The sequence below is a fragment of the Ranitomeya variabilis genome, chromosome 1, assembly GCF_051348905.1.
Source record: "Ranitomeya variabilis isolate aRanVar5 chromosome 1, aRanVar5.hap1, whole genome shotgun sequence".
NCBI classification, from domain to species: domain Eukaryota; kingdom Metazoa; phylum Chordata; class Amphibia; order Anura; family Dendrobatidae; genus Ranitomeya; species Ranitomeya variabilis.
This window is the reverse complement of record NC_135232.1, coordinates 359,190,084-359,213,970: the sequence shown is the minus strand read 5'-3', so window position 1 is coordinate 359,213,970 and position 23,887 is coordinate 359,190,084. Positions and strand designations below refer to the sequence as shown.

Below are 23,887 nucleotides of genomic sequence, written 5' to 3'. Positions count from 1 at the left end.
CCAGTCCTTTCGGAGAGGTTTCTTCTCCAGAAAGCAGTTCGATCCTAAAGGTCAGGGCCGGACCAGCAGAGGATCCTACAGAGGCTCCCGTGGACAGGGTAACAGGAACAGAGGTTCCTTCTTTAGCCCTTCCTACAAAAATAAGTCACTATGACGCCACCGGCATCAGGGGGAGGCTTCGGAGGTTCGCACAGAACTGGGCTCAGATTACTCAGAGCCAGTGGGTTCTCAGCACTGTTTCCGAGGGATACAGCATAGAATTCTACGCTCCTCCCCCAGAAAGGTTCATTACACCAACTATCGTCACAGCAGATTCAGCTATACTAAAGGATTTACGAGACATGCTCAGGACCGAGGTAATAATTCCGGTTCCTCACTCAGAGATTGGAAAGGGTCACTATTCCTCCCTATTCACTATCACTCAGTCATCGGGCGACACTCGCACAATCATAAATCTAAAGCCGTTAAACGCCTGGGTGAGATACAAAAGGTTCCGCATGGAATCTATCCGTTCAGCAATTCAGCTAATAAATCAAAACGCTGTCATGTGTACTATCGATCTAAAGAGGGCCTATTACCAGGTTCCAATACACCCCTTGTCTCAGAGCCTGTTGAGGTTCGCTTTAGCTCTGCCAATCCGGACCTGCCACTACCAATGTCAGGGCCTTCCCTTCGGGCTGGCTTCTGCTCCTCGTATTTTTACAAAGCTTGTATCAGAGATGGTGGCCTTTCTGAGAAAACAGGGCATCATAATAATTCCGTACCTGGACGATTTCCTTCTGGTGGCAGATTTGGGGAAACTCCTGAAAGATCACAGAAATCAAACAATCGCAGTGATGGAACATCTTGGTTGGGTACTAAACCGGCAGAAATCCAACCTTCTACCAGAACAAAGGAAGATCTTCCTGGGGGTGCACCTGGACTCCAGTCACAGAATATCCTGCTTACCAGGTGTCAAGCGAAGGATAATTCAAACTAGAGTCAAGTATCTACTGGAGCATCGAGTTACCATAAGGATGGCTATGAAGGTTCTCGGCCTAATGACGGCCTGCATACCATGCATAAGGTGGGCACAATCGCACTCAAGACGTCTACAACGGCAGATTCTGTCGGTATGGGACCGCCGCCAGTCGTCTCTAGAGGCTCCTTTGAGACTATCAGGTCCAACGAAGAGATCTCTCCTTTGGTGGACTCGCACAGAAAACCTAAAAGTGGGTGTTCTATGGATCACCTCCCCCTACGTAGTTATCACTACAGACGCCAGTGCATGGGGCTGGGGAGCTCATTTACAAGGCAGAATCTTGCAGGGCAAGTGGCCAGAAAGCATAAAAAACAGATCATCCAACTTCAAAGAGCTCTACGCCGTATGGCAAGCGTTGAGACACAATCGGCCCGTCCTCTTAAACCGCCATGTAAGAATTTTCTCCGACAATATAACGACAGTCTCATTCCTGAACCATCAGGGAGGACCAGGATATCAACCTCTGCAGGATTTAGCAGAGACAATCTTCAGCTGGGCAGAAGACACTGTGCTTTCTATAACAGCTATCCACCTGGAAGGATCTCAGAACGTAATCGCAGACGGGAACTATGTCCAACAGAGTGGGAATTGGAGCAGAGCATTTTTCAGAGATTGTGTCTTCGATGGGGAGCTCCCAGCATCGACCTATTCGCGAGCAGGAGAAACTCGAAGACATCAAGATTCTTCTCCCTGAACCCCTCGGATCTTCCAGAAGGGATAGACGCTCTGAGCCAGGAATGGAATCAACCCCTCTCATACGCCTTCCCACCGTTGGCACTAATTCCAGCTGTTCTTCGGAAGATCAAGGAGGATCAGGCAACGGTCATCCTAGTCGTCCCGTACTGGCCAAGAAGAAGCTGGTTTCCTGTGCTAGGGACTCTAGCAATCGACAGTCCAGTCATACTGCCTATCAGAGGGAGAGTCATTCACCAGGGTCCAGTGTTTCATCCAGATCCAGGCAGACTCCGTCTTTCAGCCTGGATCCTGAAAGGGTCATCCTGAAGTCTAAAGGCCTGTCAGACCAGGTCATATCTACTATCCAATGTAGTAGAAAACCCGTTACGTCTGCTATTTACCAGAGGATTTGGAAGCGCTTTTGTCTGGAGAGTGGCAGGTCCGATGTTGTATCAGACTCTCTGGACATCCCCGGTATCTTGGACTTTCTGCAGAAAGGGTTTAACATGGGTCTTCGACCTAGCACATTAAAAGTCCAGGTGTCAGCGCTAAGCTCTTTTCTAGACTATCCTTTGGCATCTCGCCCATGGATAATACGATTTATTCGGGCCACTCAGAGAATGCGTCCCACCATTAGACAGTTGTCTCCATCCTGCGACCTTAACCTTGTTCTTAGGGCTCTATGTAAAGGTATTTACTCTTTCTGACAAACATTATAAGCTTGATGTTATGTCCGGTCAGCACATGGCTTTCGGGAGGAAGGTCCTCCAAGCGGTAGTCCCACCCTGTCACGATTCACACCGTGACTGTCAAGTTCCCTTAGCCGCGGCCAGCAGTTTGTCACAAAATCCACAGGGATTCCTGACCACTGCCACCAATATGTCCCGGATTGGGGTGACTTTAGACCAACAGACGGCTATCACATGTGCAGGGGGCTTATCTTAGTTATCCCTCCACTGCCACAATGTGATGAAAAAAAACACACAAGGCTATTGACCTCTTAGTTTACAGCAGGTGCTTATTTTAGGTATCCCACTGCTCTTCAATATACCATGAACTGCAGGGATTTGTGGATATCCCACTTACAGTTCCACTTAACACTTGCAGCTCTCTGTCGCCCCCCTTACTGTCAGGTCAGATCAGGTACTGCACCTAGGGTAAATAGTCGCCAGAAAGGCTGCCTGCTTTGTACTGGCTATTGGGCACGCTGCAGCGACGCGATAAACTACTCCCGCTCAGGCAGGGACAATAATTATCAAGCCGCAGTCGCTACAGTGACACCCAAAGGCCTGCACGGTATGCTGCCACCAGCTTCTATTAAACGGGTTCGAAGCTAACCCAAAACAGTAGCGTAATTTCCCTTCAAGAGACAGGGTACGTTTTTAGAGCAGGGAGGAAGAACTGGCATGAAATAATATACCCCACAAAATGTAGGCAATGCTTTATCAAATTATTTTACAAAGATGTTACAAATGAGACAATTGCAAATATGTACAAGGTAATTATGAAAATTAAAAGGATTAAATGAAGAAAAGATAACACTCACATTTCTCAGATCATTGCATTGCAGGCAACCATACGTCCCAGCTCATTGGACGTGCTCAGGGCTCTCAGAAAATAACAAGAAAACTCAGCTGGGGATCCTGCCACAAACTTAAAACCTGCAGCTAGTGACATCACAGAAAGGCTGGCTTATCCAGACCCTCCTCTCTTTACCTTCTGACTAAGTATAAGCTAAATTTTTCTAAGACTTGTAATTCCGCTACTGCACATATCATAGTTGTAACAAACCCAGCATTCATCTCGGGTAACGTGGGCTTTCTAATGAGATCAAATATGTCCTATTATTTACAGAGCAATCCCTACTTCTTCACCCGATGGAGTTAGACGCCCGTGTTTAGAGTGATGCGTAGATCCACCGATGGAGAATAAGAAGATATATCTACCATTTTCCTATCTTACATCATCTGCCTAATATCTTACAAAAATGGAACAAAAGACTTCCATGATTCCGGAATCTTCTCTAACAGTTCCAGCTAGAGCAGTTGGGAGGGGGCGAGTAACTTTCTTCAGAGCCTGGAATTTATGGCATGGCCATAAAACCCCCTTCTGCCTTAGATTCAGAAACTCACAGGGAAGCAAAGAGAACCAGAGAGAGGGGGGGTTTAGCCCCCGCAGGCTAGCAAGAAAACTAACTTATGATATTTCGTACTATATCGTGACACACCCTGTTATGGTTCTGGTGGTAAGAACACACGAACTGACCTGATAGGTAAACCAAAAAATAGGACAAGCTCTGGGAATGTGGGAACTTTACTGACTGCAATCCTGATTCTATCAACACACACTATAGGCAGCCGTGGAGCGTTCCTAACTCGGCCTAGACGCCTCTGCACAGCCTGAGAAACTAGCTACCCCTAGAGAGAAACAAAGCCTCACTTGCCTCAGAGAAATTTTCCCCAAAGTGAGAGCAGCCCCCACAAATAATGACGGTGAGTTAAGAGGAAAACACAAACATAGAAATGAAAATAGGTTTTAGCAAATGAGGCCCGCTAATAACTAAATAGAGGATAGCAAGGAATCTGTGCGGTCAGTATAAAATGCTACAAAAATTATCCACACAGAGAATACAAAAAGACCCCCACACAGACTCACGATGTGAGGGGCGCAACTCCGCACCCCAGAGCTTCCAGCTAGCAATCAAATAGCATATAAGCAAGCTGGACTGAACTCATCATATACTGAGAAACATTTTCAAATAGCAATGAGCAAAAATAGACTAGCATAAACTTAGCTTCTCCACGGGGAGACAGGTCACAAGGGAAGTCCCAGAGAGATCTGAACCAGTACTGAATACAACGACAGCAGGCGACAAGTAAAGGTCCAGGTGGAGTTAAATAGGCAGCAAGCCTAGCAGGAAACGAGGCAGTTGGAGTCCAGCTACAGACCAGCCGTAACACTCAAAGCCACCAGAGGGAGCCCATGAACAGAACTCACAAAGTACCACTCACGACCACAGGAGGGAGCCCGAGAACGGAATTCACAACAACACCCTAAGGAGATGCTTTGGTACTCTCCAGGGTGCTGTCAGGAGGGACGTCCTGGAAAATAGGTATTAGTCCTACCGGTAATTATGTTTCCAGGAGTCCATACTGACAGCACCGGTAGTTCCCCCCCATATTTGTCATAGATTCAGATATATTCAGTGTCATGTTTATATACTATTTTTTGTAATGTGATTCGAACATTAAATGTTTTTATTTGCATGATTCCATGAGTCGGTTCTTGTTACAACACTGAGGATTGGTGGGAGGTACCGGATATTTGAACTCTCTTGTGTTTCCTGTCCCAGCAAGGAGGAGAAGGACGTCCTCCAGGGTGCTGTCAGTATGGACTCCTGGAAACATAATTACCGGTAGGACTAATACCTATTTTTTTCTATAAAATAGTTTTTATCGTATAAAAGCGCCAAAACATAAAAAATGATATAAATGAGGTATCGCTGTAATCGTACTGACCCGAAGAATAAAACTGCTTTATCCATTTTACCAAACGCGGAACGGTATAAACGCCTCCCCCAAAAGAAATTCATGAATAGCTGGTTTTTGTTCATTCTGCCTCACAAAAATCGGAATAAAAAGCGATCAAAAAATGTCACGTGCCCGAAAATGTTACCAATAAAAACGTCAACTCATCCCGCAAAAAACAAGACCTCACATGACTCTGTGAACCAAAATATGGAAAAATTATAGCTCTCAAAATGTGGTAACGCAAAAAATATTTTTGGGAATAAAAAGCATCTTTCAGTGTGTGACGGCTGCCAATCATAAAAATCCACTAAAAAACCCACTATAAAAGTAAATCAAACCCCCTTCATCACCCCCTTAGTTAGCGAAAAATTAAAAAAATGTATTTTTTTCCATTTTCCTGTTAGGGTTAGGGCTGGGGCAAGGGTTAGGGTTAGGGCTGGGGCAAGGGTTTAGATTAGGGTTGGGGCTAGGGTTAAGGCTACAGTTAGGGTTGGGGCTAAAGTTAGGGTTAGGGTTGGGGCTAAAATTAGGGTTTGGGTTTGGATTACATTTAAGGTTGGGAATAGGGTTGGGATTAGGGTTAGGGGTGTGGTTAGGGTTACTGTTGGGATTAGGGGTAGGGATGTGTTTGGATTAGGGTTTCAGTTATAATTGGGGGGTTTCCACTGTTTAGGCATATCAGGGGCTCTCCAAACGCGACATGGCGTCCGATCTCCTTTCCGAGCTCTCCCGTGCGCCCAAACAGGAGTTTACCCCAACATATGGGGTATCAGCGTACTCAGGACACATTGGACAACAACAACTTTCGGGGTCCAATTTCTCCTGTTACCCTTGGGAAAATGCAAAACTGGGGGCTAAAATATAATTTTTGTGGAAAAAAAAAAAAGATTTTTTATTTTCACGGCTCTGCGTTATAAACTGTAGTGAAACACTTGGGGGTTCAAAGTTCTCACAAAACATCTAGATAAGTTCCTTGGGGGGTCTAGTTTCCAATATGGGGTCCCTTGTGGAGGGTTTCAATGTTTACGCACATCAGTGGCTCTCCAAACGCAACATGGCGTCCCATATCAATTCCTGTCAATTTTGCATTGAAAAGTCAAACTGCGCTCCTTCCCTTCCGAGCTCTCCCAAACAGTGGTTTACCCCCACATATGGGGTATCGGCGTACTCAGGACAAATTGTACAACTTTTGGCGTCTATTTTCTTCTGTTACCCTTGGTAAAATAAAAAAAATTGGAATTGAAGTAAATTTTTTGTGAAAAGTTAAATGTTCATTTTTTTTTTTAAAACATTCCAAAAATTCCTGTGAAGCACCAGAAGGTTTAATAAACTTCTTGAATGTGGTTTTGAGCACCTTGAGGGGTGCAGTTTTTAGAATGGTGTCACACTTGGGTATTTTCTATCATATAGATCCCTCAAAATGACTTCAAATGAGATGTGGTCCCTAAAAAAAAAAAAAAATGGTGTTGTAAAAATGAGAAATTGCTGGTCAACTTTTAACCCTTAACTCCCTAAAAAAAAAAATTTTGGTTCCAAAATTGTGCTGCTGTAAATTAGACATGTGGGAAATGTTACATATTAAGTATTTTGTGTGACTTATATCTGTGATTTATTTGCATAAAAATTCAAAGTTGGAAAATTACGAAATTTTCAAAATTTTCGCCAAATTTCAGTTTTTTTCTCAAATAAACGCAGGTAATATCAAAGAAATGTTACCACTATCATGAAGTACAATATGTCACGAGAAAACAATGTAAAAATCACGAGGATCCGTTGAAGCGTTCCAGAGTTATAACCTCATAAAGGGACAGTGGTCAGAATTTTAAAATTGGCCTGGTCATGAACGTGCAAACCACCCTTGGGGGTAAAGGGGTTAACAAAAGTTCATCTCAATATTTTGTTATATATCCTTTGTTGGCAATGACAGAGGTCAAACGTTTTCTGTAAGTCTTCACAAGGTTGGCACACACTTTTGTTGGTATGTTGGCCCATTCCTCCATGCAGATCTTCTCTAGAGCAGTGATTTATTATTTTTTTTTTTTTACTTTATTTATTTTTTTGGACTTGTCGCTGGGCAACATGGACTTTCAACTCCCTCTTAAGGTTTTCTATGGGGTTGAGATCTGGAGACTGGCTAGGTCACTCCAGTACCTTCATATGCTTCTTACAAAGCCACTCCTTCATGGCCCTTGTGGTGTGCTATCGTGCTGAAAGAACCATCCACGTTTCATCTTCAATGCCCTTGCTAATGGAAGGAGTTTTGCACTCAAAATCTCATGATGCATGGCCCCATTCATTCTTTCATGTACAAGGATCAGTCATCCTGGTGCCTTTACAGAGAAACAGCCCCAAAGCGTGATGTTGGCACCCCCATGCTTAACAGTAGGTATGGTGTTCTTTGGATGCAAATCAGCATTCTGTCTCCTTGAGTTTTGCTTCTACCAAACAGTTCTACTTTGGTTTCATCAGACCATATGATATTCTCCCAATACTCTTCTGAATAATCCAAATACTCTCTAGCAAACTTCAGATGGGCCCGGACATGTACTGGCTTAAGCAGGGGGACACGTCTGGCACTGCAGGATCTGAGTCCCTGGCGGCATAGTGTGCTACTGATGGTAGGCTTTGTTACGGTGGTACCAGCTCTATGCAGGTCATTCACGATGTCCCCCCGTTTGGTTCTGGGATTTCTGCTCACCGTTCTTGTGATCATTTTGACCCCACGGGGTGAGTTCTTGCATGGAGCCCTAGATCGAAGGAGATTATCAGTGGTCTTGTATGTCTTCCATTTTCTTATTATTGCTCCCACAGTTGATTTCATCACACCTAGCTGCTTGCCTATTGCAGATTCAGTCTTCCCAGCCTGGTGCAGGGCTGCAATTTTGTTTCTGTATCCTTCGACAGCTCTTTGGTCTTCACCATAGTGGAGTTTGGAGTGTGACTATTTGAGGTTGTGGAAAGGTGTCTTTTATACTGATAACAAGTTCAAACAGGTGCCATTACTACAGGTAATGAGTGGAGGACAGAAGAGCCTCTTAAAGAAGTTGTTACAAGTCTGTGAGATCTGGCATGTTTTTAGGTGACCAAATACTTATTTTCCACCTTAATTTGCAAAATAAATCTTGCCAAATCAGACAAGGTAATTTTCTGGATTGTTTGTTTTCTTATTTTGACTCTCATAGTTGTGGTCTACCTATGACGTCAATTACAGGCCACTGTGTAATCCTGAGCACACCACTGAGTGGCAGCTATCTGCCTATGCACAGTGTGTACACAATCAGTGGTGTGCAGGGTTTATACACAGCTCAGCAGTCGGATAATTGCTAGGTCTGCAGCAGAGAAAAGCTTGATTTTATCAAAATTACAGAAAGCATCCCAGTAAGTTCTGAAATCGAGGTCTCCGCTGATACATTATGCTGCTCTCAGATGGGATAGCAAAAACCTGCTGACAGATTCTCTTTACACTGTTATTAGATACTTCTGGCAGCGACTTTTCGCCACTGAAATCAGAAGGGACAGGTGTTAATGGGATCCAATGTGTGGCATGACTTTCTCTTGATTGCAAGCGTCAGGGAAAACAGGGATAATATATTCTGTATTATTTCCGTTCTGTGATTTAAACAGTTGTACAAGTGTATGTATAGCTAAAGCTATAATGCGTAGTCAGACATCAATCTCCCTCCATGGATTCCTGTAGATTACTTTTTTTTTTCTCTAGATGCTAAAGGCTGTTGATTCACTGAAGAGTAACAGCAAGGTGAGGACTGTAATCCTGCGGAGTGAAGTCCCAGGAGTGTTCTGTGCAGGTATGTAACCAATGAAACTGACCTTTCATCTTTCTAATATTACATCTACATTAGCACTTCTCCAAAAGAAAGAAAGCTTTCTTGCAAGCCAACTTAGAGACTTTTCCGAAAGGAAGAGATCCATCCACAAACAGCTGTTTTGGGGTTCTTGCCCTCTTACAGGGCTGGTGATTGGCTGCATGAAGTGCTTTAGACTCAGTTCAGGTGGGTACTGCATGTCAGTGAAGCAACACAGTTGGCTCTTTCATGTCAGATCTCCATTGTGAAAACATTTTACTTTATTTACATTCTAATTATTTTCTGGTGATCTATGGAGGCTAGTGGTATTCAATAAAAATGTCAGAAAGGTGTCTCATACCAGGCAAACCACAGCCTCCGCTGAAAGGAAGACTGGTCCATCTGAAGCCGGGTGTGAGGGCGCTGAGTGTGTGCAGAGAGCCGTGAACATTACAAACTGCTCTGTCCACAGATCTTAGAATGATGCCTGAGGGCACAAACTGAGAACCAGTGTCTGCCAGTTCCACACCTCTTGTGTTAAGTTTAGCAAAGGTGACAAAATGAGTTAAAATTCTTAGAATAGAATATATTATCCACTGTTTATATTAATAATCTTTATATAAAGTCAACAAAATCTGCAGTGCAATCTGCAATTGTCATCACTATACATGCAAAATGAATGAGCACTGTAGCATTAACCCCTTAACGACCGCCGATACGCCTTTTAACGGCGGCAGTTAAGGGTACTTAAACCACAGCGCCGTTAATTAACGGCGCTGTGGAAAAAGTGAATAGCGCCCCCCAGAGTCGGATTTTCTCTGGGGTCTCGGTTACCGGAGGTAGCCGAGACCCCAGAGAACATGATTCGGGGTTTTTTACCGACCCTCGGGTTGCGATCGCCGGTAATTAACCGTTTACCGGCGGTCGCAAACCCCCCACAAAAACGCAATTTCCCATTTAATTTCTGTCCTCCGATGTGATCGCACATCAGAGGACATAAAAATGGGGTCCCCGATAGCCCCCTGATACTCACCTGTCTCCCCCGCTGCTCCTCGTGGCTCCCGATGGGCGCCGCCATCTTGTTCCGGCCAAAAAATGGCGGGCGCAGTGCCTCCGCCGGCCGGCACCCGGAAGATCTTTGGGGTCTCGGCTGCCGGGGGTAGCCGAGACTCCAAAGAACATGATCGGGGTCGGTTTTTACCGGCGACCGCAAAAAAAAAGCGCGATGTGTAATTCTCTGTCCTCTGATGTGATCGCACATCAGAGGACAGAGATATAGGGGGATTCGGGGATCCTGTTATACTTACCGGTGTCCCTGGGTCATCCTGTGTCCCCTCCTGGCCGCCGGCTTCTTCCTCCGGTAAGAAAATGGCATGCGCAGTGCGCCCGCCATGATCTGCCGGCCGGTAGCTAGAGGAGTTGGGGCTAAATTTAGGGTTGGTGCTAAAGTTAGGCTTGGGGCTAAATTTAGGGATAAGGTTGGGGCTAAATTTAGGGATAGGGTTAGGGCTAAAGTTAGGGTTAGAGTTGGGATTAGGGTTAGGGTTTGGATTAGGGTTGGCATTAGGGTTAGCTTTGGGATTAGGGTTAAGGTTAGGGTTGGGATTAGGGTTAGGGGTGTATTGGGATTAGGGTTAGGTTTGAGGTTAGGGTTGAGATTAGAATTAGGGGTGTGTTGGATTTAGGGTTCTGATTAGGGTTATGGTTGTTTTGGGGTTAGGGTTGTGATTATCGTTAGGGTTGTGATTAGGATTATGGATCGGGTTGGGATTAGGGTTAGGGGTGTGTTGGGGTTAGGGTTGGCGTTAGAATTGGGGGGTTTCCACTGTTCAGGTACATCAGGGGGGGTCTCTAAACGCCACAGCCAATTTTGCGCTCAAAAAGTCAAATGGTGCTCCCTCCCTTCTGAGCTCTGCTGTGCGCCCAAACAGTGGTTTACCCCCACATATGGGGCATCAGCGTACTCCGCATGAATTGCACAATAAATTTTGGGGTCCAATTTCTCCTGTTACCCTTGTGAAAGTAAAAATTTGGGGGTGAAAAGATCATTTTCGTGGAAAAATATGATGTTTTTTATTTTCATGGCTCTACATTATAAACTTCTGTAAAGCAGTTGGGGGTTCATACTGCTCACCACACATCTAGATAAGCTCTTTGGGGGGTCTAGTTTCCAAAATGGAGTCACTTGTGGGGGTTTCTACTGTTTAGGTACATCAGGAGCTCTGCAAATGCAACATGACACCCGCAGACCATCCCATCAAAGTCTGCATTCCAAGCGGCGCTCGTTCCCTTCCGAGCCCCGATGGGTGCACAAACAGTGCCCCCCCCCCCCCACATATGGGGTATCCGCATACTCAGGACAAACTGGTCAACAGATTTTGGGGTTACCCTTGAGAAAATAAAAAAATTGCAGGCTAAAAAATCTTTTTTTGTGGAACAAAAAAAGGATTTTTTATTTTCACGGCTCTACGTTATAAATTTCTGTGAAGCACTTGGGGGTTTAAAGTGCTCACCACACATCTAGAGAAGTTCCTTAAGGGGTCTAGTTTCCAAAATGGGGTCACTTGTGGGGGGTTTCCACTGTTTAGGCACATCAGGGGCTTTCCAAACGCGACATGGCGTCCGATCTCAATTCCAGCCAATTCTACATTGAAAAAGTAAAACGGCAGTCCTTCTCTTCCAAGCTCTGCGGTGCGCCCAAACAGTGGTTTACCCCTACATATGAGGTATCGATGTACTCAGGAGAAATTGCACAACAACTTTTGTGGTCTAATTTCTCCTGATACCCTTGTGAAAATAAGAATTTGTGGGCGAAAAGATCATTTTTGTGTAAACAAATGCGATTTTTTTATTTTCACGGCTCTACTTTATAAACTTCTGTGAAGCACTTTGGGGTTTAAAGTGCTCACCACACATCTAGATAAGTTCCTTAAGGGGTCTAGTTTCCAAAATGTTGTCACTTGTGGGGGGTTTCCACTGTTTAGGCACATCAGGGGCTCTCTAAACGTGACATGGCATCCGATCTCAATTCCAGCCAATTCTGCATTGAAAAAGTCAAACGGCGCTCCTTCTCTTCCAAGCTCTGCGTTGCGCCCAAACAGTGGTTTACCCCCACATATGGGGTATCGGCGTATTCAGGAGAAATTGCACAACAAAATTTATGGTTAAACTTCTGTTTTTACACTTGTGAAAAAAAAAATGGTTCTGAAGTAAAATGTTTGCAAAAAAAAAGTAAAATGTTCATTTTTTCCTTCCACATTGTTTCAGTTCCTGTGAATCACGTAAAGGGTTAATAAACTTTTTGAATGTGGTTTTGAGCACCTTGAGGGGTGCAGTTTTTAGAATGGTGTCACACTTGGTTATTTTCATATAGACCCCTCAAAATGACTTCAAATGTGATGTGGTCCCTAGAAAAAAATGGTGTTGTAAAAATGAGAAATTGCTGGTCAACTTTTAACCCTTATAACTCCCTAACAAAAAAAAATTTTGTTTCCAAAATTGTGCTGATGTAAAGCAGACATGTGGGAAATGTTATTTATTAACTATTTTTTGTGACATACCTCTCTGATTTAAGGGCACAAAAATACAAAGTTTGAAAATGGCAAAATTTTAAAAATTTGCGCCATATTTCCATTTTTTTCATAAATAATCGCAAGTAATATCGAAGAAATGTTACCACTAACATGACGTACAATGTCACGAAAAAACAGTCTCAGAATCAGCAGGATCGGTTAAAGCGTTCCAGAGTTATAACCTCATAAAGTGACAGTGGTCAGAATTGTAAAAATTGGCTCGGTTATTAAGTACCAAATTGGCTCTGTCACTAAGGGGTTAAAAGCTCACAATCGAGTTGTCACAATATTAAAAAGGGCATCCAGGTCTCTAAAGAGTCATTTACGCTGCAAGATAATCGTGATTGAGCTTTGTTAAAAACTCTCATTTCATGATTATCTTGCCGTGTAAACAGGCTGCTGATGAATGAAATTATCTTTTATGCAGAATACAATATCATCCTTCTCAGCGGTACATCGTCCTGTGTAAAAAGAATTTGTGCAGCTGAGAATCAACACAACTTATGCACACTGAAAGTACAAATCGCTCAGTGTGCATCATTTACCGTACTTTGGTTTGCCCATGTAAAAAGGCAGTCAAACTACCACCAGACAGTAAAGGTTTTCAGGAAAATCTGTAGGTAAAAAAAAGCCTACGCATATCCGTTTTTAGCGTGAATCCACCCAGTAAAGTTAAAAGAAAAAAGTTTGGTACAGTGTTAGCCAGTTGAAAAAAAGATTGCTCTCAGTTGGAAAAACAAGATAATCTTGTACTTATGATGCCTTTTTAATGGCTAACAAAAATTTAAATAAATGATGATATGCTACGTTCACATTAGCGGCGGGCGCCGCAGCGGCGCCGCATGCGTCATGCGCCCCTGTATTTAACATGGGGGCGCATGGACATGCGTCGCACTTGCGTTTTGCGCCGCATGCGTCGCTGCGGCGCCCGCGTCCGGGCGCAGAGGACGCAGCAAGTTGCATTTTTGCTGCGTCCAAAATCAATTTAAAAAAGGACGCATGCGGCGCAAAACGCAGCGTTGTGCATGCGTTTTGCTGCGTTTTTGTTTGCGTTGTGCGCTGCGGCGCCGACGCTGCGGCGCACAACGCAACTGTGAACGTACCGTTACAAAGCAAGCGTTCGAGACTGTTTTTTTTTTTTTTTACCATGCCTGAGGGAGAGCTAAGCGACTTACAGCTGTAATCGCAGCAAAAGGTGGCGCAACAAAGTATTAAGCTAAAGGGGCCGAATAATATTGCACGCCCCACTTTTAAGTTTTTGAATTTCCACAAAAATTTAAAATAATCAATAAATTTTGTTCAACTTCACAATTGTGTTCCACTTGTTGTTGATTCTTCACCAAAAATGTACATTTGGTATCTTTGTTTGAAGCATGATATGTGGGAAAAGGTTGAACAATTCCAGGGGGCTGAATACTTTTGCAAGGCACTGTATGTAATTGTTGATGAGTGAATTCATATAGTGGTATCGTAGTTAATATGCATGCTATATTCTAGTCATCTATCTAATCTGTTCTCTGTTGGCCTGCTTATTTCAGTTCTGCTATTATTTTGTGGGCTGATGTATTAGCCTAAGTAATATAGGTAGGGCTAATTACCATCAGAATAATCTTATAGGATGCCTTTTGGTTCATATTAGACTGGATATAAGTACATTGGCACACAATTGTAAATAACTACTCCTCATCCCTTCCTATTAGTTGCCCTGGAATCTTTTGTACTCCTTAGTAATTTAAAAAATTGTGAGATCTTCTATTTTAATCTGATTTAATAAGTGATATTTAATAATAACTGTTACTCCAATTGGATTACACAGTGAAGTAAAAAAAAAGCAGTTTCAAATAAAACATGACAAGAAAAGGAGACTAAAAAAGTATCTTAATTTAGCTAATGGGTCCAGAAATGCTGCAGGAAATCTGTATCGTGAAAATACCCCAAATACATGTGCCTTTAGTCTACTTTCACACCCAAGTTTGTTTTTTTTTTGTGTTCTCTGACATTCCCATTGATTTGACTAGAAATTGCAGAAATCCATTCACATGCTGCAGAAACAGTATGGTAATAAAATAAGATGTATTACATTCATTTTTAGTGACAGAGATGTTTTCTAAAAATTTACAGTCTAATATTCATGACCTACCCTTAGGATACTCTCAATTAAATGGGACTAAACTGTTCTGAGCTGCAGTTCAAGGCGTAAGAACATGCCATCCTTTGTGGTGTGGTGCATAGCTTTGTGGTGTACCATAATATACTGATCAGCTGTGGGATTGATGTCTGTGGTCAACATGATCATTAGAATGAAGTGTTTGCATCTCTAGTAAAGCACAGTGACTTCTTTGGATTTTCTTTCTTCCCTGCATTGAGCCATTTTTATATTGCAGGTCGTTGCAGAGTGACTAATCTACCTAACCTGGATCAGCAGTAGATCACTTCTTCTTTTGTAGGGATCTATGAACGCTACTCATAACTAATTATTATTTCCATTACGTCCCTCAGGACAGCACCATGGAGGACATCCTTCCTTGACCTATTGCGGGACAGGATCATAGAGAGGTTAAAAGGACCCTCCCACCTCCACCCTCCAGTGTTTTTTCCTGTCCCTACAGGGACGGTTGTATGAGAGGTTGCTCCTAGAGCGAAGATATCCTGTGGATTCTCTTCCCTCTGTCAAGTGGTCCGTGGCCGACACCTCACTGGGTAGAGGTCCCTCAGCTATCAGTGCTGTACCAGATGGACTCAGAGTTTGGGGATCTCAGCCTTCCCTTTTCCCGGTCAGACGGACCATGGCCGACTCCTCTTTGAGAGGTTTCTCAGCCATCAGCCTGTGTAATGGGCTTTGGGGGATCGTGCGGCAGGTCCAATCCTTCCCCCTGTCAAGTAGCCCAGGGTGGATACTCCCCGGTGGGGAGTCCCTCAGCCCCAGAGACCAGTTGAGCGGACGGGCTCCTGGGTAGAGCCGCTTCCTCCCAGTGGGGGGCTCTCGGCTCGGATGCTAACCGGCAAAACACCGCTTCTTCCGAAAGTCGTGTGGTGGAGAAGGCCGTTGCGCTCCCAGTGACGTCAGAGAGGAGCGCCGGCACATTTGATCGGCGTGCGTTCCACAATGGAACACGGAAGGGGGCACAGGCAGTAATGCAGCATTTCTGAATGGACGCCGCTTCCTTCCACGGTAGGCTCTCTGCGTTACCAGCTCCCCCTGTCTTCTAGCAGGTATGGAGCCAGCACAGGTGAGTGCTTAGTTTAATGTGGCATCGATGGCCGGGGCCTCTGGGCTGACTCTAGTCTCAGGCCTTTGTGCCAAAGCTGTACCTGGAACTCATTTGCAGCTAGGCCTTGGACCTCTAGGCTATGGTGGGGCCATATGTCCAGGCTACATCTCATGACTGGACTTTAGTTAGTTGCAAGTCTTGTCTGCACAGAGCCTTATGATCGGGCTTCAGAGTGACTTTGGTAGCATGCTTTCCATTTTCTGGTTCAATAAGCAAGTGTTTCAATTTTCTTTGCAACTTAACTACTCCATCCATAGGAGGACACAAGGTGTTAATTCAGCACATTGTCTCCATGAAGACTGCGCTCCAGCTGCGGCTCATTAATTAGCTCCTTCGGGTGGAGTCAGTCTGACAATTGAGATATATTGTTCAGAGTGGAGATTTATCTGGAACTCTGATAGATTGCTCTTTTGCTTAAATGCGTAAGTCTGGTCTCTTGTTTGGCACCTTCAGGCAGGGCCTAGTCATACTGCCTTTATGTATCATATTGAGTGCCTCCGTGCATAATTCTGCCTCTATGCATCATATTGAGTGCCTCTGGGCATAATACTGCATAATAGTGCCTCTATGCATCAGATTGAGTGCCTCCGTGCATAATACTGCATAATAGTGCCTCTATGCATCATATTGAGTGCCTCTGTGCAGGATACTGCATCATAGCACATCTATGCATATTGAGTGCCTCTGTGGCATCATACTGTGTCATAGTTACTTCGTGTATCATATTGCATCATATTGCTTCATGGTTCCTATATGCATCAGGGTGCTTCATTGTTCCGATATGCATCATAGCGCTTCATAGTTACTTCGTGTATCCTATTGCATCACATTGCTTCATGGTTCCTATATGCATAATGGTGCTTCATTGTTCCTATATGCATCATAGTGCTTCATATTGCCCTTCTGCATCATATTGCTTCATGGTTCCTATGTGCATCATAGCGCTTCATAGTGACTCTGTGTGTCATATTGCATCACTGTTCCTATATGCATCATAGTGCTCGTATTGCCTTTGTGCATCATATTGCTTCAGGTTTCCTATGTGCATCATAGCGCTTCATATTGCCTTTGTGCATTATATTACAGCATATTGATTCATGGTTCCTATACGCATCAGCGCTTCATATTGCCTTTGAGCATTATATTACAGCATATTGCTTCATGGTTCCTATACGCATCAGCGCTTCATATTGCCTTTGTGCATTATATTACAGCATATTGCTTCATGGTTCCTATATGCATCAGCGTTTCATATTGCCTTTGTGCATTATATTACAGCATATTGCTTCATGGTTCCTATACGCATCAGCGCTTCATATTGCCTTTGTGCATTATATTACAGCATATTGCTTCATAGTCCCTATATTCATCATATTGCTTCATTGTTCCTATATGCACCATAGCGCTTCATAGTTACTTCATGCATCATATTGCATCATACTGCTTCATTATTTACATCATATTGTTTCATTGTTCCTATATGCATCATAGTGCTTCGAATTGCCTTTGTGCACCATATTTCTTCATAGTTGCTATACACTGTGTTCCAAATTATTATGCAAATAATATTTCCTCATATTTTCTCTAAATTACCTATCTGAATTGCAGTCATTGTTATTTTCCAGCCATCTACTATTCTAGTATAATTGCAATGTTTTGGAACAAACTGCCTATGAAAACAGTATCTTTTTAAAAAAAATAAACACTCAAAATGCATGTTCCAAATTATTATGCACAGCAGAGTTTTCAACTTTTTTTTTTTTTATTTTGAACAAAAAAATGGTCAATTGTGAAGTTATAAGCATTATCAGCTTATTACAAAATGAAATCAAACAGTTTTCAAGTGAAAACTTTATTCTAGGTGATGTTACATTTGCACATAGGACCCCTTGTTCAAAAGAAGCTTCTGAACTCTCTCGTCCATTGAATTTGTCAGTTTTTGGATGGTTTCTGCTTCAATTGTTTTGCATGTGGACACAATACCCTCCCAGAGCTGTTGCTTAGATGTGAACTGCCTCCCGCCATCAGACACTCCTTTTGATGATGCTCCAGAGGTTCTCAATGGGGTTGAGGTCAGGGGAAGATGGTGGCCACACCATAAGTTTGTCCTCTTTTATGCCCATAGCAGCCAGAGATGCTGATGTGTTTTTTGCAGCATGAGACGGTGCATTATCGTGCATGAAAATGATCTTGCTGCGGAAAGCACGGTTCTTCCTCTTGAACCATGGCAGGAAGTGTTGTTTTAGAAACTCCACATAGATTATGGAGTTCATCTTTACCCCTTCAGGGATCATAAAGGGGCCGACAATCTCTCTCCCCATGATTCCAGCCCAAAACATTACTCCACCTCCTCCTTGTTGGCGCCTTAGCCGTGTTTTCATGGGGTGTCCATCAAACAGCCATCCTCCACTCCATCCATCTGGACTCAAGCGTTGCACGGCACTCATCGATGATCAAAACAGTTTGGAAGTCAGTCTTCATGTATCGTTTGGCCCACTGGAGCCGTTTCTGCTTGTGTGCAGTGGATAGAGGTAGTCGACAGGATGGCTTACGCACCTCTGAAGGACCCTGCATCTTATTGTTCTGGGGACGTTGGAGGCACCAGCAGCTTCAAAAACTTGTCTGCTGCTATGACAAGGCATTTTTGCAGCTGCTCTTTTAACCTTACGCAATTGCCTGTTGGAAAGAGTCCTCAATTTTTCCTTATCAGCACGCACACGTGTGTGCTGGGAATCAGCTACATACTTCTTGATTGTGCGATGATCATGATGAAGTGTCTAGGCAATGTTGATTGTAGTCATGCCTTGACCTAAATACTCCACAATTTGTTGCTTCTCAGCAGCCGACACATCCTTTTTCTTTCCCATTTTGGCAAAAAATGCAGGCTGCTTAATAATGTGGAACAGCCTTCTTAAGTAGTCTTGCCTTTATTTGGACACACCTGCCAAACTAATTTGCACAGGTATCTGCAATTGCTTTCAGTGATATAAAGAGCCCTGACACACATCACCATCAATGAGTTTAAATGACAAACAAAAAATTTCTAACCTTATCACTCCTAAACGCTTTGTGCATAATAATTTGGAACACAGTGTATGCATCATAGCGCTTCATAGTAACTTTGTACATCATATTGCATTATATTGCTTCATAGCTCCTGTATGCTTCATAGGTCCTATATGCATCATTTTTGCATTATAAGGTTTCGGTGCCCTTTTGCAAGGCAGGGGGTATCAGAGTGTCGGGCTTGGTGCCTTTTTCGCCTCTGGCTGTGAGCCACTGGATCAGACCTTCTGTCTGGTGCCTTGTTGTGTGGCCGCACATTGTATCATCGGCCTACCACTTCACATTTTTGTCTTGGGCCTCAACTCTGGATATGGAGTCCTTGTGTTTGGACCCAGATCCAGCTTCTGTTACTTCATTCTTTAATTATTATATGGTTGTTACTTATGACCGTTGTGTTTGAAACTGTCAAACTGTAAAGCGCTGCAGAGTATATTGACGCTATATAAATAAAGTTTATTATTGTTGTTATTATTAATCCATCCCAAACTCTACAGATTCTTGTCCCATAAGTCTGTTGCGTTATGTTTACCAGGGACATCAGCACTGCCTTCTGTACCTTGTGGTGAAGCAGCAGCACTGTGTCGTGTGGCAGAGGATCCCATACTCGCGGCTCTTACAGCAGTCACGGCTCCTAAGATAAATGAAACTGGATCCAGGGCTCTTAAGGTACCGTCACATTAAGCGACGCTGCAGCGATAACGACAACGATGCCGATCGCTGCAGCGTCGCTGTTTGATCGCTGGAGAGCTGTCACACAGACCGCTCTCCAGCGATCAACGATGCCGAGGTCCCCTGGTAACCAGGGTAAACATCGGGTAACTAAGCGCAGGGCCGCGCTTAGTAACCCGATGTTTACCCTGGTTACCAGCGTAAAATGTAAAAAAAACAAACAGCACATACTTACATTCACGTCCCCCTGCGTCCACTTCCTGACTGACTGAGCGCCGTACAGTGAGAGCAGAGCGGTGACGTCACCGCTGTGCTGCTTTCACTTTCACTTTGCGGCGCTGAGTCAGAGGAGGAAGCAGACTGCAGGGGACGCAATGTGAGTATGTGCTGTTTGTTTTTTTTACATTTTACGCTGGTAACCAGGGTAAACATCGGGTTACTAAGCGCGGCCCCGCGCTTAGTTACCCGATGTTTACCCTGGTTACCAGTGTAAAATATCGCTGGTATCGTTGCATTTGGTGTCAAACACAACGATACACAGCGATCAAACGACCAAATAAAGTTCTGGACTTTATTCAGCGACCAGCGACATCACAGCAGGATCCTGATCGCTGCTGCGTGTCAAACTAAACGATATCGCTAGCGAGGACGCTGCAACGTCACGGATTGCTAGCGATATCGTTATAAAGTCGTTTAGTGTGACGGTACCTTAACTGTTAAGACCCCATAGTCTCACTGCCCCACAGTAGATAATCTCCCTCTGTTAGGAGGAAGAAACCTACTTTTCTCTAGCCATGGAATATGGTTACTCCCACAATGGCAGTCTGAGTGTATAAAGATCCCTGAGAAGATTGCCTCTTGGGATATGTATGAGCGTAATATGCGTAATATGCATATATGGACAAATAAGTTGACTTATGTCTGGACTAATGACTCGTATAAATGCAGTTCCGAATAATTTCAAGTGTCGAAAGATTTTTACTAGCACTACCACCACCACCACCTTCATCGATTCAGAGTCCAGACTCCCTGTGTCTAACATCAGTAAAACAGGAGTGATGATCCACGTTTCTCTTTCAGAGCTTCTAATGAGAAGCCAGACGTTGGTAGTGGCAGGAGATATTACCTGCCGGATGGTGTATTCCTTAGTTTCAATAATAAATAACCCTTCTTGGGGTTAGACATCTAAGGATTTGGAATAGACGTGATCTCCTGGATGAGTACTGTGCGTACACCCAATGCTCTGCCATTATCCACGTACTAACTGTTATTGGTTTGATATTCCCGCAGTCCAGGGCCTCTGTCCTGCAGGTCTCCTTGTAGTACGGTAAGCTGGTCTGTAACCAGGGCTTAACCTGAGCCCAGAAGGACCGATGAAGGAACAGTCCTGTTATAAGCACATGCAGCTTATTATTGGTCGATACAGTCCTCATTGTGTGGTGGCTGTGACTTTCACCATATTTTGCTGGGCAATAAGGTTCTCTAACCCTATTCTGGGGCTGCGATGTCTATAAGTATCTATCACAATAAATAACTTGCTGTGGTTCATGATTGGTATTGGAGTACAATGGGTGAATTTCACTCTCTGCTCCTGATGCTTATTTCATTTACCACATTCATACTGAAATTGGCCATTATAGATGTATATCAGACACTCAGTACGGTGATTTTCTTTGCGGATCTCTTTAGATATCTATGGTTTTTCTGATCTTTCAGATCCTCTATATATTTAGTCTGGTTTTTGCCTGGGACTTTGATTCCTGGGCTTCTGTACCCACCCTGGGAGAGTTGCTTTGGTATTCTCCATGGTGCTGTCCTGAGGGACGTAATGGAAAAAGGGAAATTAGACTTACTGGTAATTCCATTTCCAGGTAGTCCCTCAGGACAGCACCCGTAGTCCCCTCCCTTATGTTTCTGTTTTTTAGAATTGTTCGGGATTAATCTACCGGCAGATCGTTTATCCTTCGGGTCACCATGGCTCGAAATTAAGATGAAGCAGTTTAATGGTTATTACAGACATGTTTGTAAGGGCACATTTAGACCATTTATTTCCATCCTCGGTGGTACTTAGAAACAACACTGGAGGGTGGAGGTGGGAGGGTCCTTTTAACCTCTTTATGATCCTGTCCCGCTATAGGTCAAGGAAGGACATCCTCCATGGTGCTGTCCTGAGGGACTACCTGGAAATGGAATTACCAGTAAGTCTAATTTCCCTTTTTTGCAATGTTAAGCGCTATCCTACTCTGCAGCTCTTTACATTCAGTGTCATCGTTGTCCCCACTGGGCCTTTGGAGTGCTGGTGGAAATCTATTAACTCAGAGGAAACCTATGCAAACATGATGAGAACATACAAACTCCTTGCAGATGTTGTCCTTGGTGGAATAGCAAACATTGAGGCATAACTGGGGAAATTGACTAGTACCATAAATGCCAGAGGTTAGCACTGTCATGATGGTTCTCTCCATTGCAGTCTTATAAAGGTAAATGTGGGGGGGTTACTGGCTCCCATTGAGCGGCTACTGCTAGTGTATGGAGACTTAAGACCCCCATATATATTGGAATAAAGTTAGTAGAAAACTAAAAAATCAACCAACACAGATTTGGATGCCTCTACATAGGTGATATAGGGGCAACCCGGCTCTTCCCAACCAAATAATGGTTTGCTGGTCAAATTTAAATGACCAATTCTTTTGTTAGGAGCCAAGATAAGGCAATGCCAAAGGAGTTCGGCAGCGGCTTTCTCATAGAGAGCATAAGAGTACTCTGCAGAGCTGGGAGTTCTTGAACATGGCTGCGGGCTGAACAATTGATCTTCCAGCTGCTATCTAATGTGTATGTGGGCCTCAATTTACTCACACTCCTCCATGGGAAAAAATAGCCAAATTGTCTCTCCTCAAAGAAAGAAGACTATCTCATACCAGCCAAACCAGAGCTTTATTCAAGTATAGTGCAGGCATGCAGGAAATAATCTGAATTTTTGCACCAGATTTTGGGCAAACCTCTTTGTAAAGAACAGTACCTTATCACCTTGCCTGACATCACTAATGGGTCGGGGGTCACACGGTATGGTCTCCCCACTGTCACCAATGTGACTTTCCGCACCCCTGGTGATATGTAATGTCAGCTTGGCACAGTTTTACCCAGATACCCCTGTCTACAAGGAGACAGGGAGGCACTGGGAGTAAGAGAGGGTGGCCCACGCATCGTTGCATAGCACAACACTCGCACACAACTGACAGGCTGAAAGAACCCTTTCACTAGCGTCAGTGAAACAGAGCCTTGCCAGCCCGGTATGACTGCTACCATTCCTCGTTAGATAGAAAACCATATATCTGGCCAGAACCCAGCCCTGGTAGCATGTCACGTTAAACCGAGAACAGATGTGTGGATTTAGATAAGAGTAGCCCAAGGTTAAATTGAATATTTAATTGCCTTAAGGGCACACTAGACAAAACACTGTATACACAATGGACATACATATACAATGCAAATACAGGTGTATAAGTATAAACAAATAAGTACGGTATAAACTTGATGTTAGGCCTTGATGCTGGCAGCCACATGGGAGGTGTGGGGTGCCAGCTGTTTCTGGTTTCTGGACTCCTGGCAGGTGTTCATCCTGACAGGAAGGCCTTGGTGCAAGCTAAGCGGCTGGGAGATGTGAGTTTTCCACTTTGGAGCTTTGGAAGCTGGACCACCTGGTGGGCCAGGTGTCCTGTCTCGGCTTCACACTTTTTTGAATGAGGTCCATAATCTCAGACTGGATATGATCGTCGATTGGCATGAAATTATATCCCTCATATTCTTCACACTCTTACTTTTCTTTCAGTGTATGCCTTGTACATTTTAATTACTCTATTAAATTATTGCAATTGTGACTTTTTTTTTTCTTGTAAAAACATGTTTGCTAAGGCAAAAGAGTAATTAAGTCAGTAGACCTACTAGGATGCATATAATTAATTCTGGCCTTTCTTTATTAGCTGAATCTTTGCTACAATTCCTTAATAGTCAGTTACTAATCTCACTGTGGATCAGCTGCCCGCAAGATATTTATGTGGAACAAAAAGATTTTAAGAATATGGATGTGTACACAATTCCCCTAATAAGAAACAAGATGTCCAGGCATATGTTCCTTGTGTTTGTGTTGCTTTACACATTTGTCATTATCACTGCTAGTCTCGTATCTGCTTGCTAATTGCACAGTACCTGCGAGTTGACTTATTACATTTTAATGGATGCCTCTGTAGCACCCTCTTCAGATTGCATTGTTCCCTGTACT

The 23,887-nt window shown here is 43.7% G+C and overlaps 1 protein-coding gene across 2 annotated transcripts in view; it reads left to right on the top strand.

Moving 5' to 3' along the window:
- The window catches only part of AUH (AU RNA binding methylglutaconyl-CoA hydratase), a 396,720-nt gene that overhangs the window by 47,874 nt on the left and 324,959 nt on the right, over positions 1–23,887 (top strand). For both annotated transcript variants that reach the window (XM_077299923.1, XM_077299922.1), the window contains exon 3: positions 8,945–9,032. In XM_077299923.1, coding sequence (XP_077156038.1) covers positions 8,945–9,032 — 88 coding nt within the window. The remainder of the gene's footprint in view (positions 1–8,944; positions 9,033–23,887) is intronic.